Source organism: Gymnodraco acuticeps, unplaced genomic scaffold (assembly GCF_902827175.1).
Source record: "Gymnodraco acuticeps unplaced genomic scaffold, fGymAcu1.1, whole genome shotgun sequence".
NCBI lineage: Eukaryota > Metazoa > Chordata > Actinopteri > Perciformes > Bathydraconidae > Gymnodraco > Gymnodraco acuticeps.
The window spans coordinates 2,020,782-2,035,808 of NW_022992344.1; the positions used below are offsets into that span (position 1 = coordinate 2,020,782).

The window sequence follows — 15,027 nt, forward strand, 5'->3', positions numbered from 1 at the left end:
TCGATACGGGTTTCTTTTCTTTTATAGAAAAACCCAGCACAGCTCCTTGGACCAGAGCTCTCCTCCCCAAACTGCATTGTCAGCGTACTGCCACCCAATGCTGGGCACATACGACTCAAAAGACGACTTCCCTCTCCGCAAAACAGGTACACAATGCTGCCAAGGTTTTTTGTATTTGTCTGTGTTATTGTTACTTTCTTAAATCCATATTTTTCCATGTATTAAAACCAGCCACCATGTCTAGAGGGGAGTCATCATCTTCATTTCCCCTGCATTAGCAATTGAAATGACTTGTTGTGTTTCAGAGTCAGGCACATGGACCAGGAGTCAGCTACTGGAGGATTACAGGGAAGCCCTAAAATAGTGAACAATATGTGGTATCAAAAGTTATTTAATGAGGTCTTTTGAGGGTCTTTTTCTAATGTAAATGAGAGAGAGGGTATGCAAAGTCAAACTACATACAAATGAAAACCTAAAACCAGTTAAAGAAATTGGGATTCTTTAACATATCAGGGAAATGTTTGCTTTTCTGATGAAAGTTAGATAAAACATCTACTTTTATATCTGTGTGCCAGTTAGCTTAGCTTAGCATAAAGACAGGAAGCAGAACTTTTTTTTTTTTTAACCTGCTAGCACCCTTAAAGCTCACCTCACACATTACATCTGTTTTCTTCTAATTACTGCCAAAAAACCAAAGAGTATAAATGACAATCAGACCATTTCACAAGGGCTGTTAGCCAGACTATTTCTTTGCCAGGACCAGCTGTCAGGCAAGAAGTGGACTTGTTACACCCAAGAAACAGTCCTAAAATATCTCCAAACTAAATGTGTTTCTGGTTTTAAGGTCTTACCGTAAATTGATGTGGAAACTGTTATGACTTTCCTACTTCTATTAAGCCATTTGCTCCTTCGTGAGGTTTAGATATTCTGGTAAAACTAAATGTATTTCAAAACCAGTTGGCTATTCTCCTGTTTTTGATATTGACACGTCAAGAACACTCCATCACAGACTTAATATTCTACATCAAACCGTTTGACAAAATAACCCATAACTACTCTGCAAAGTGTCCTAGAAAGCCCTTAAAAGCCAAGTTCTTGCCTTTTGGATGCATCACACTGTTATTTATTTGTCCTTCTGTCCAAGTCAAGTATGGCCAGGCTGTGATTGTTCACTTAGCGTCAGCAGCTGCCTTGGCAGTATCACTGCCTGCTTTCACAGCTGGAGGCCGAGCTCTGTGTACTCTGCACTCCTGCACACCTGCCGCGAGCTGGAAGGAGGAAGGAGGATTTATACTGGCACACAGCGTCAGACGGCAGGATTCACTTTCAGGGACACTTGAATGTAGATCAGGAATTTCTAGGGATGTGTGTCAGTGGTGCTGAGAAATATTCACAAATTGTACAATTACCACCAAGTACAACACGTACACTAGAACTGCATATCATTGTGCATACATGAAGAAATAGAATTCAAGGTTTAATCCATGTATTCTTAGATTTGTCAGTTTCAAAACCAAAGAAAAAGAAAAAAAAAAGGTTTTCTGATAATGGTTTAACTGGAAAATGATTCCCTGTTTTTCTTTGTGTTTTTCTGTTGAGATATTGACACTAAACATTTTAAGAATGTAAAAATACGGATTGAGATTTGAATGCAGCGTTAATCTTTTTTACGTCAGTCGAGAGACAGAGAGGGAATTCTGACATGTGCACGCATCTGGCCCGGCTGTTGAGGAACTGTTGTGTCAACAGTGAGCAGCCATACTGCAGATCAGATTAGACTCGCAGACAGAGATGAACTGTGTTCAAGAGGAAGTGAGTGACTGTAGTCAGCACAGTTGTGCGCCGCCGTGACGATCAGAGCTGTCACACATGACGTTTTTGCCTGCGGTGACCCATTTTTCTAATGTAGTCGTGTACATTCTAAATGTACGTTCCGAGGCGAGACCAGGCGCACACACAGTATTTTACAACAGGGTTCATTGTCCAAGTCTAAGAGGCTCTGTGATAATTGAGAAACACAGAGGGCCACTTTGAATGCTGAGGCAGGAAGTCTGTTAGGCCTTCATGACAGAAGCAGAATTGTCATGCTGACCCCTTTTGTCCCTTACTCTTTCACAAACTGTTACACACACACATTCCCATAACACACTGAAAATGTAGACCCTGCAGGATATCCACATACAATATAGCATTTCCATGTTCTTTATCTGATCCAGAGCACAAGGATCTATCAGACTCAAGAAACACTACAACATCTTGGCTCCAATTTCATAGAAGTACACTTGGAGAGCACAGACCTTATATAAGACCTCTAATAGAGTGCCACAGTGACGCGTCCTAAAACCGGAAGTAAGTTAGCATTTTACCACTTCCAGTTCCTTCGATAAAAAGCAATGCAATTTCTCCATAGGATTTTGGAAAATAGCTCCAAATAAGGTCTGTGTTTGACACAAATTGAAGACAGATCACGTTTTGTTCTAAGACATTAAATACATCAGCAGTGACTCCACTGGTGATTTATGAAGAGTTAACGTGTCTGAAAAACGATGGTTGTTACCAAGTGGCTGAATAGGACTACAGAAGTTGTCCAGGCCGTTTTACGTCATTACACCGAACACGTAAAACACTCCTGCTAAGTTTGTTTGCCCTGTTCTGCTTGAAAGCAAGTACCTGCCTCCTGCAAACTGTTAAAACAAACACTTCAACTTGTACCATTTACAATCTGTATGTTTGAATATGGATCTTAAGTTGGCGTGACGTTGAAGCAGCGACCCTGCTGTAGTTTGCTTATAGCATAACGTTAGCATTTTGCTTCTGGCGACTAGATTTATGATTAGAAAATTATAAAAGTAGGATAGACATGTGGATATTATCCGGCTGAACAAAATGTGATCCGTCTCTTAAATGTGTTTCAACCACAGACCTTATTTCTAGCTATTTTCCTAAATCCTATGGAGAAATTGCATTGTATCTTGCAAGGTTAAAGAAAGTGACAAAATATGTGTGTATGCCCTTTCTTTTAGATACTCTCTAAAATGTATTGGATTCTTCTGTGGTGAATGCTACACTCTTCCTCCAAGTTCATCTCCATGGCTATCAATTGTTCCTGTATTCCGGATGACAAACTGACGAATAAAACAAATCAAAAACCTAACATAACATTTCTTTCTGAATTCGAAGACAAATGTCTTTCGGAAATAACTAGGGATTAGACCTTTTTAAACACAACATCCTTTTTAACCAATCATTTAAGTGTAAACAGATACAAAAATAAACTTTATATATGTATCCACCATACGTATCTATATGTTGGTACATGGTAAGTAAACTGCATTTCATGTTATATTTACCACTCAAAGCACTTTCACAACATTCACCCTTTCACATTTTTATACAAAGGCAGACACTTTTATACAAGCTGTCACCTGCTCATCAGGAGAGATGAACACTAACAATCCATGGGCTATGCCCTCCGGACAGACGTTCTGATTGGTGGACTACCGTGCTACCTCCTGAGCTCAGCCGCCCCTTTATGTATCTGTCTACCTATGTCCATCCAACCTGTCTATCTAATGCATCATCAACGTGATATTTCTGGGAAGCTCCACTGATGAGTTTCGGCAAACTACTCTATTGATTTCCATAAATCTCCCTCCCTTTCTGCCCTTACTTGGAAGAGCAGCACGGCTTCCCCCAGCATGAAGCCCGGGACTCCCATCTGTCAAAACAGATGAGCGCCTGATCAATATGTTTTGTATCAGAGAACCAGCTTCCTCCTCCTCTCCCGATTAAAATATTAAGCACCACTTACAGAGACGTTTAATCTGGTATTGATATGTCATAAGATGGGTAGCAGACGGGACTTCACTTTATAGTTTTAAAGTGTGAGAGTGGATCAGAGAGAACCCTTGAACCTCTTGAGCGCATATTTGAAATATGAGATAACATGTAGAGGTAAATCAGGCTTAGAGAAATGGCACTTTGTCTTTGTAGTTGGATGAATTATTTCAGGCCACTTTCGGAATCCAAGTTAGAATATCAAAAAATATACAATGCTACCTTGGTTTCAGGAGTGTATTATTTAATTTCGCTTGCTTCAAAAGCCACTGACAAAAGTGTATGTTAAGGGTTCGTTCAAAAACCATCCTGACACTCTTCACTAAAATGAGTCTTGTTGCTTGAAATCACGGCGTTGTATTCCTCCTTAGATTAACGGACGGCAGAGTTGAAATACCTGAAATGAAATCTACAGATAACATCATAATAGTTGATTATGATGCAATGTGATAGCCTTCCACAATATCCCTGTAAACATCAACTTGAAAATGTATGCTGTAGTTTTAGGAAATGTAAGCTTGTTATTTAGCTAATATGTTTTTATCATTTTGGCCAAACGTTAGCACAATCACTGGTGACTTTAGCACAATCACTGAGCTTGGCGCTCCGCTGCTCCATCTACTCAGAGGAAGAGCCCAGAGTAAGTTTTGCCACTCAGAGAGTTAGCCCTTCTGAATATTCGAATGGCAGATACTAAAAGTGCTCCAAGTTTACAAACCCACCCCAAATCAGTGTCCGAATGTGGCAGGAAGTTGGACATTCTTTGGTAAATGCTGTTTAGAATTGCAATTTTCTAGGCCGTCAATCTTGTAAGAAGACTAATAAGGCTTGTTGTTAACCTTCACCAATGGTTTCTACTAGAATGCATTAAAAAAAGGAACTGCACAAAGGCTCTGCAGTGAAGGGAACGGGGAGCTATGCCAGAGGAAAGAGAGGAGTGGGGATTTAAAGGGAGGGGAGGGGGGTAGATGGAGTCGAAGGAGGGAGAAAGGGCTGCAGTAAAACGCTAGCATCAGCAGTAAAACCAGTCTGGGCCCTCTGCAGAGAGTGTGTTCGCACGTGTGCACACTGGTGTGCTTTTGCCCAGTCGGCACTAACACCCTTCAAAGTCACTGCGTCCTGAGGCGAACACCCCATGGCGACCAGTGCCCAGCAAACACACACCTCCTTCCTTTACTGTCCTCCTAACCTCCCTCTAACCTTCCATTTATCCACTCCTCCTTTTACCTGTCCATTTCTTAATGACTCAGGACACACAAACACAACCTTGACCACCCCCCCTTCCTCTATTCCATTATCCTGGGGTGCCTTATCGTTCCTCCTCTGGCTTCCCACCTGATTGACCACCGTTTTTGCCACCTTTGCAGCCCCATTGTCTTCACAGTGAAGGCTAATAATGTTTCCTGTCACACCAGGGTAATATTTTTAAGCATAGCAAATGTTTGTTTATCATTTAGCACGTTCAACGGTGGCAATTCCAACAACAAGACCTTAATGGAATAAGCATAGTAAGAATCAGGGATGTATCAGAAACATTATCGAGTATACAATACATGTCTAAATATCTATACAGTCAAAACTAATTCAAATGGTACCATCATTCAAATTCCTCTTTAACTTTGTTAATTGTGGTTTTGTTCACAATCACCTAATATAAGCTGTATTTTCAGCCCCACGTATCATATGCTCTTCCAACACGCTTTCAAATGATGTTGAATTATTGGCTTCACAAACAACCACTCGTTTCTACAGCAAATGCCAACAATCACAAGATGTGCATGCATCAATTAAAGTTAAATTAAACACTGAATTATTTTTGCTACATTACTATAATTCCCAGTGTGATAGACTACAATTAAACTTGAGAGCACTATGCTGCTTTTCTCAAATGTCTCTTGTTTAGTTATTGCATAGCATTTGATCCTGACCCTCTCCACCTCCTCTTAACAAATACTTTGGAAGAGTGCCCTTCACTAAGGAGAATGTCTTTTTTAAATAATCGAGTTTGATAAGTTCAACAGCGTGTTCCCCTCAAAATTGAAAGTGCATTTGAAAAAGTACTTTGACATTATAAATTCACAATAGGTCATCTTATCCCCACCATCCAGGTGGTGTACTGAGTGCTTGAAGTAGAATACAACTCATCCTACCTTGATTAGCGTTCAAGGCTACTGTACATTAATGGTTTTTAATGACCCTGAATAAGACTTCTAACAATAAATCACTTCAGTACACAATGAAGAATCAATTGCTTCCCCTTGCCTCAACCAAAAAAGGCCAGCTCCTTCTCTGAGGCTAACGTAGCGTGGTCTTTTTGATAAAAGGTCGTGGGATGAGCATGGGGTCAACTGTTGGTTAACCATCCATCCCTCATCTAATTGAACGGAAGGAAGCCAGCAGAGGAGGGAATAAAGCAGCCCGTGTCTGGGGTAATCTGGCAGAGGGACACTAAAGCAAGATTGTCCAGAAGAGGTCCTCTCCCTGACCCGACCAGATTCCCAGAATATACTGAATGCTTGGCTCTTCTCTATTCTACCCGTTTGTGGCCAACACGTATGCATACAAACACACATGACAACAGGCAGTGGCAGTAATTGAAAGTGTCTGGAAACAAGCAGTGTTCCCTGGCAGAGTGTGGAGAGAGCATCATTAAGCGTGGGGTCAAGAAAGCTGCCAGTTGGCTGCGTCCACTCGCAGCGTTTCCCTCTGTCACTCGATGATGGCTAACCTCCACTCACGGATCTGTCGGCCAACACATACAGTGTGGCCTATAGGGACGAGCTCGTTAGCTCCACTACGTGCCACTGAACAAGCTCCCACTTGTAGGCCACAGCAATCTACCACGAAGCGCTGTGCCCCGACCGAGTGACACTTTAGAGAGAATCTGTAATTTACACATTTACAGGGCTAATTTTGGGTGTAACACATTCATATTCTTAGAATGGGTGGCCCCGTTAGGAATGTAATATGTAACCCTGCCATTGCTTAGCTCTGCTTAGTTATCTGCTAGAAATCCCTTGCGCTGACATTTGCGAATATCCGTTTTTTCGTGACGGAATTGGCATCTCAAAATGAAACGTGCAAATGAATGAATAGGTGTTTTAACAGTGGAATGTAGACAGACATGGCCAGGAAGCTTTAGGAGGGTGGCTGACTATCAGAGTCTGAGATTTAGATGGGAATTGGCTGTCAGCCGGCTGGCCTTCAACTTGGAGGGGAAAACCTTGGTAGGTGCATTTATAAGTGAAAAATAATGCTTGTATCAGTCCCATTCATCTGATATGATCTAAAATGTAATGGGTTCTTGCTTAGCCAATGCTTTATCAAGGTTTTATGAAAATAGGGCTTTTTCAGTTTTTTCCCATATTCATGCTAACAAACAAACCAACAAATCGTACTGAAAACATAACCTTTGTCGATGTTAAGAATGCCTCAACTTCTTTTTGTCCTACCCTTTACGGAAACGTCTTCACCTATGAAATGAATCCTCCATCTCTTTTTCCCGTCAGCCTCTGAGCCCAACCTCAAGCTTCGTTCCCGGCTAAAGCAGAAAGTGACAGAGCGCCGCAGCAGCCCGTTGCTCCGAAGGAAAGATGGTCCCATCACTACTGCCAAGAAGCGTTCCCTAGACGTGGCCGGTAAGCATTCTGGTTGCTGGATTCCTTCGGTTGCGAATCTGATCATCCCAGTACTATTGTAGACTAAAAAAGGGTTTTAATATCACCATTATTGCCAATATTAAGACTATCAATGACTGAATTTCAGAATTTGGACCTTTGATGGCTTATTCATTCCAAAAAGTGTCATATCAATGAAGATAAATACTGTCATGATTGATTTCAGGGAAGTTTTGGATGTAAGTAGTATAAATACACCCAAAAGGCTAATAAGATCAACAAATAACATTATTCCTATTTCATCTCAGAAAACTCAGCTTTTTAAAGGCCAGGATGTTAGAAAAATCTAATGTTTGTGCTGTGTGTTCCAGAGTCTGCATGCAACAGTGCACCCGGCTCAGGTCCCAGCTCCCCCAACAACAGCTCCAGTAACATCCCCAATGAGAACGGGGTCACCATCTCCAGTTGCCCAGGAGAGGTAACAAACATCACTGCCAGAGTGTGCATGTTTGTGTGAATGGGCCAGACAGTTTGACCGGACGAATCCCGAAGTAAATTGGCTATGTCTGTCTTTTTAATGGAGAACTCAAGCTCTGTGAGTTTGTCTGTGCATGTTTGTGTGTGTACAAACACTCTTAAGGCCCGTCCACACAGCGGCGTGCGTTGAAGCTTCCAACGCTTCTGCCCATTCACTTTGAATGGGGTGACGTCACTTTTAGCCGAACTGCATCGTGGGAAGCGACGCGGAGCGTTGCTGGCGTGGCTCGCTGCAAAAGTTGAGCAATGTTCAACTTTTGACGCCTCGGCAGAAGCGTCAGCCAATCAAACCGCTGCTTGTGTGTCAGGGGCGGGAGATTCATGTGATTGGTTGTTGGTCGAGTGTCAGACACGCCCGCCGGCAAGCGTCAACGCACGCCGCTGTGTGGACGGGCCGTTATAATGTGCTGTAATGCTGTGTGGTTGTGTGTTTTCAGGTCTCTCTGCTTCAGAGGTTGGCAGCACGAGATGGTTCAGTTAGCCATCTCTCGCTCTACACCTCCCCGTCTCTTCCCAACATCACCTTGGGACTGCCTGCTAGCTCTGTGAGTACATTCAATGCACAAAACAATACTTGCATTGTACAACATTACGGAAGCTCTGAGAGGCTAGTCAACAAATGTAGATAATCAATTTGATAATATTAATAGTTTTTGTTTCTGTGTTTTATTAAATAAAAGCAGAAAATAAAAAGTTTAGCAGGTGAATTTATTTCGCAGGATCAATTTCAACAGTTTGATGTATACAACTTGTGGACAAAATGGGTACTACAACAACAAATGCTTCTGACGAAAGAAAATATAGTGTCACCTGCCAGAAGTTATCATACAATATTATTATTAAAAACGTTAAAATAACTAAAAGTGTTCATTGTATAAAGCACACATTTTTTGTTAGCCTCTTGTGGCCGAAATGAGACCTTCAACAACAAACACTTATGTTCACAAATGTTCATGAGTCTAGAAAATGATGCTAGTTAACCTCCTTTTTCACCTTTAAGTCATAAACTCAAAAGAATAAAATGTAGTTCAGATATACAAAACATATCACCACAATATACTACTTTTCACTCCCGTCTCAAGGCTTCTGTAGAATCACTCACTGCACAAAATAATATTTTGTTTGCGAAACAGCTCGTATCAATTATTTTTGGCATGAAGGTGCCTCACATGTCCGCCTCTCTTTCTCCATCTCACTCCCATTCTGTCTCATTTGACCCTTCTTTGTTTCCGTCCATCTGCCTCTCTGCGTTTGCCTGGTCTTTGCTTCTCCCTCCTTGTGTCTCATTCTCTCTTTCTGTCCTTGTAGGTGGTGTCAGGACACCAAGATGGTGACAGTCGTCTGGCACTGCCTGCGTTACAGCAGAGCATTGGTCTGACCCCTCCATTCCTGCCCACTGCCCACCTGCCCTCCTACTTGGCATCCTCGGCTCTGGACAGGGAGGGGGCCGGAGGGGGCACGGCTGGTCACAACCCCCTCCTCCAACACATGGTGCTGCTGGAGCAGAGCCACAATCCAATGGGTCAGTATCCACTGCAACATTTATATTCTTAACTTCTTAGCTATCAGTGGCTGCTGTCACGTTTGTATTATTATGATATAATGATATACACTTCTCTGTGTTAACTATTATGAGGGATTTTGAAACTTAATTTGAATAATGAATGTACATACAATTAATCTTTGTAATATGTCAGTATAATTTAGCTTGATTAGCTCCTTCTTTTGTTAACAAGGCTGTAAAACTTCAAAAACAGTAACTTGGAACTTCTTAATGTTATCATGTGTTAAAAGATATTCTTAATTAGTTTGTTAGGTTTTTTTGTGTCAGTGTCTGTTTTTGTGCGGTGGTCTTCAGAATGTCTTGTCTAAAATGTAGATCTTTGTTTCGTGTTATCTTGTGTCTATTGAAAATGTAACTATTGAACTTAAAACATATATATATTCCTTAAGCAAAATTGATTGTTTATTATTTTGTATTATGTTAATAGGAGGACATAAAAGAACATGATTTTTTTCACAGATTATCAGTCTCAAGCAACATTCTCAAAATAAGTGACAAGTTGTTTTTATTCTTGTTACCAACCGTAGCTTTTTAGAACATGTATTGTTTTCAGAGTGAATAATGTTGAATAATGGAATCAATTACAGAAATTAGACTCAGATCATTACAAAACAGGTAATAATATTCTCCTGTGTTTACACACAGTGGTGTCTTGCTGGCCTCCAGCTAACGTCGCCTTCTGTCTCCAAACTTGCGCGGGGCCACCGCCCCCTCGGGAGGACCCAGTCGGCCCCCCTGCCCCAGCAGCAGTGTGGACAGGCCCAGGCCCTGCAGCAGCTGGTTGTCCAGCAGCAACACCAGCAGTTCCTGGAGAAACACAAACAACAGTTCCAACAGCAGCAGCACATCATCAACAAGGTGTGTGTGTGTGTGTGTGTGTGTGTGTGTGTGTGTGTGTGGTGTGGTGTGTGTGTGTGTGTGTGTGTGTGTGTGTGTGTGTGTGTGTGTGTGTGTGTGTGTGTGTGTGTGTGTGTGTGTGTGTGTGTGTGTGTGTGTGTGTGTGGTGTGTGTGTGTGGTGTGTGTGTGTGTGTGTGTGTGTGTGTGTTGTGTGTGTGTGTGTGTGTGTGTGTGTGTGTGTGTGTGTGTGTGTGTGTGTGTGTGTGTGTGTGTGTGGTGTGTGTGTGTGTGTGTGTGTGTGTGTGTGTGTGTGTTGTGTGTGTGTGTGTGTGTGTGTGTGTGTGTGTGTGTGTATTGGTTAATCTCTGTGAATCCTGTCTCTGCTACAAGAGCAGGATGAATCAGCGTGCAATCAACAAGTCTTCTAGCAAGTCTTTCTTGTCCGTTTTCGTCTATCCCTACTTCTCCCTGTCACCCTGGCAACTGTGCTGTAGAGGAAGCTGCCTCCATATACGGTCACGCAGGAAGTTTGCCTCGGTGCATCATGAGTAGAAGTGTGTGTTTGTGCGCACGAGGTGATGAGGGGATTTGCAGCTTTATAAGGTCATTGATGAGATGGTTATTTGTGTGAGCGTCAATATATATGTGTGTGTGTGTGTGTGTGTGTGTGTACGCATGTTGTAATTCCTGTAGGATTTAGCCCCATTATCTTGGTGTTGTTGGTGACTACCGCTAATTAAGTTCAGCTCAGGTGTAAAGCAGGTTATTTCACGACACATTAAATTGTGTTAATGCTTTTTTCCAGGCAACTAACTGACTAATGACTTTGCATTGTGGATTAAAAAATAGAAACTGTATTTGATTCACTATGCTTTTAATCACAATAACATGACATTTTTCATTGTTTTGGTAAAACAAGAAAACACCTCTCTGTTTAAAACACAAAACAAAATTGCGGTTAGAATGCACTGTTTATTATTCAGGATTTAATAAATCATAAAAGGGATTCTATAATTATTGTGAACATGCCATGCTTCAATGTTCTTGTGCGTGTGTGAAACAGGATTTATTCGCTAATTCAGTGTCTCCAATTACAGACCACTCAATGTAGGTCCATGTTAATTAAGACATTTGCAGCATGCATTCCAAATGGATAATAACAACTCAATACATGATTGCCTCCTGCCTGCTTCTGAAAGTGTTCTTATATTTAATTAAAATAAAAGTCCGGCTCACATGGTGGCTCAGTGGGGGGCCATTTATCCAACAAGTAGGTAGCAGGATTTATCCTGCTGGCCAGCTAATGTTGGCCAGCTTTCCTCTCACTGCTGTGGTTTTATCCCCGAATGCCATTAGTTTTTTATTCTTTATTCGGTGGATCAGCCCTTCGATGGATGGAGTTTTACTTATTTTGGTTACATAAATGAATGAAGGTGCGTTCCTCCCTTTGTGTGTGGCAAGCATGACAGCAAAACGTTTTTATAAAACAGTGAAAATGTTGTTTGTAAAAGGCTAAACGCTAGCAGATTATGATGAAGCTTTAAAGCTTCAATTTTCCGGCACAGCCCTAGCTTTAGGTGTTTAATTAACTTCAGTGACAAGTTCAAGTTGTTGATGTGGAAAGACTCAGAGGATGGTGGTAATTCAGCTAACTGGGGTCACTCGGAGTTCTGCAAAGCTTGTAAAGGTCAGTTCGCTGAAATCCTCTGCACCATTTTACATTTCTATTACTTTTAATGTCAAGTAAGAAACTCTGAACTCCAAAATGATTTTAGTCACTCACCTGAAATACCAAAGACTTTCATTTTGGGTGTTAGCCAGAGCCGTGGTTACAGTTTTTTTTCTTCCACCAAAATCAAGAAGAAAAACGCCTTGACGTGTGATTGTCTCTGGGATAAGTTTGGCAGTAAAACCTTTTCAATGAAGTGGTTGCCAACATGAATCCAAACCTTTTGTATTCCTTTATTCCAAACGCAGGAATAGGTGATTAAGCAAGAATAAACTTGAGCGAGAAGACGGTTGTGTAATATTGGCTCAAAGGCGCATTGTAACCAACTCAAATAATTGCCGTTATTTATGGGTGCAACAATGGTAAAATCACCAACAGCTACAAAACAGGATCCGACAGTTACCAAAATGCAGCCATCTCGAGAATTTTTTTTTTTTTTCCCACAGCAGCAAATATTCATCTCTCCGATATTTGGTCGCTCTGGCTTAATTATTCAGTTAGTTGTTGTGTTTTTACAATGTTGAATATTTCCATATCCATTGGACGTTTATACCAAACAGTCCCATTCTTACAAAATGTGATGAATGTAAAAGGGCATGTTGACACCAGACAGAGGGTGAAAATAGGTGCTGTAGCACAGGCAGTATGAGAACATTAAAGCATGTAAAGTTTAAACATGTCACAGTAGAGGCACTACATACTACTATGAACCTGCAGGTGAGCATAATAAGGGCCCCTTTAAGAAAAGTAAAAAATAATGCGTCTGTCTGCCCCTTCATTTTCCGACAACTTAATGGGTTCTCTCTTGACCTATTCTACACCCTTACATCCATTTTGAGTGAAATTGCACCAGTAGTTTTCCCCTCATACTGCTGAATAATCAAAAAAAACGAACAAACCCAAAAGAAAACATAACTTCCTTGATGGAAGTCCCAAGTTGGCCATGTTTCGTCTCTTAACTGCCTCTCAAACATCCTATCATGATGGAAAAAGTAGAATCACCCCTAAGAAATACTTCTTATTGCATAATCAGGTTTGGAAAAACAATAACTTTCTATTTAACACGTGGAAGTACGGCACTCCAGGCAGCAGCATGTCTCAGCAGAATGGATTTAATACCAGTTTATATTACAGAGATAAGGAGCATCATGGCTGCAATTAATACAAGTTCACATTCACAAACTATCCAGTGGATATCCTCCACATGAATCATCCTTTTCCTTTTTTTAGTCAAGTCAGCAATGAAAAGGGGCCCTCCCTGAGAAAATGCTGGCTTTAACGGTCTGACGTGTTGGCAGCAAAGAAAGGATTTTGTAACAACTCCAACTAGAGCCTGCTGCTGCTGCTTACCAAAAAGCACCTGCGATTTCAACTCAATTACATAACACTGTTGTGGAAGTGTGTGAGAAGCAAATCCAGAAAGAAAGTGACAAGAGTCAGCTAGTGTCAAGTTTTATCTGCACCTTTCAATTGATTCAACAGCAGTGTCTGTCCGTCCCCCCCTCCTTATGGTTCATATCCCAGCAACTATTTCTGCTGTTTAGAAAAAGAAAAGGTTGGAGGGAGAGAAAAGGGAGCAAAACAAGAGAGTGAGAGTCAGTGGAGGAGTGTTTTGAGTTTGTTTGGAGAAGAGGGACCGGGATGAGGCAAGAGCCCTCTCTCTGACGTCAATGGACTGTTCCCTGGGCAATATGCCAGCCGTGTGTGTGTGTGTGTGTGTGTGTGTGTGTGTGTGTGTGTGTGTGTGTGTGTGTGTGTGTGTGTGTGGTGTGTGTGTGTGTGTGTGTGTGTGTGTGTGTGTGTGTGTGTGTGTGTGTGTGTGTGTGTGTGTGTGTGTGTGTGTGTGTGTGTGTGTGTGTGTGTGTGTGTGTGTGTGTGTGTGTGTGTGTGTGTGTGTGTGTGTGTGTGTGTGTGTGTGTGTGTGTGTGTGTGTGTGTGTGTGTGTGTGTGTGTGTGTGTGTGTGTTCCAAGCACAAACAGTGGGCCACTCCAATCATGACCTACACATCAAGGTTGAGGTTCTTTGACGACAGGGAGCTGCCACAACAGAAATGATCCAGTCCGCAATTCTTCCTCTTTTTCTTTTGACTTCTGCTCACTTTTCTGCAGGCCTAAGCATGGTTCCTACCTGGATATGTATTTCTAACAGTGGCGAACCGTCAGGGCCTTCAAGGTATTCCGAGAATACCCAGGAACACTCAGATAAAACAAACAAAAAATCGATTTAATTATATAAATAAGATGTAATAAAATGTATATAAAATGAATAAATGAGAATGGTATCTGTGTTGTTGATCTGTAATATTACAGTGTTACGTTGATTTGTTTGTCCTTCTCGCACTACGCATTTCAGTGGTTTTGTGTTAGAAAAGAGAGCAACCAATCAGATCTCGTTCTGGGTCTCTGGGTAGAATATCCTTCAACCAAGGTATTCTACATCCTTGATCGAACGCACTGGCCGTTGCACTGAATGAGAGCGTACGTTTGGACTGAGTTTGAACAACCAATCATATATTGATTTGTAGCTAATGGGCGTATTCTTTCAGAGTTTCCCTCGGTTCCAGGGTATTCTAGAAGGCCCGCTAGTTAACTGGCTCGAGACAGAGGATTCTAGATGAATGCGACGAAGCAATTGCCGTCAAAATGCCGTTTTTAATGTTGAAATGACAAGTGCAACAGGTGAAGATGAAGTTGTTGCGGAATTGTTGAGTACCCTTTTCAAGACGATAATTCAGTGAAAAGACGGACACTATAATGCCGCGGGGGGGGGGGGGGGGGCGGCGGCGGCGGCGGCGGCGGCTGGGAGCGGGTGTGTATACAGAAGGTCCAGTTGTGATAGACACGGTTCGCCACTGATTTCTAATATAGTCATAGTTATTTCTTTAAATAAATATCAGCGCTCAGA

At 41.7% G+C, this 15,027-nt stretch overlaps 1 protein-coding gene across 1 annotated transcript in view; it reads left to right on the forward strand.

Moving 5' to 3' along the window:
- hdac4 (histone deacetylase 4) overlaps positions 1 to 15,027 on the forward strand; it is a 200,068-nt gene that overhangs the window by 134,217 nt on the left and 50,824 nt on the right. The window contains exons 8-14 of the mRNA XM_034208775.1: positions 28 to 146; positions 7,347 to 7,475; positions 7,826 to 7,932; positions 8,429 to 8,536; positions 9,300 to 9,513; positions 10,055 to 10,056; positions 10,201 to 10,413. Coding sequence (XP_034064666.1) covers positions 28 to 146; positions 7,347 to 7,475; positions 7,826 to 7,932; positions 8,429 to 8,536; positions 9,300 to 9,513; positions 10,055 to 10,056; positions 10,201 to 10,413 — 892 coding nt within the window. The remainder of the gene's footprint in view (positions 1 to 27; positions 147 to 7,346; positions 7,476 to 7,825; positions 7,933 to 8,428; positions 8,537 to 9,299; positions 9,514 to 10,054; positions 10,057 to 10,200; positions 10,414 to 15,027) is intronic.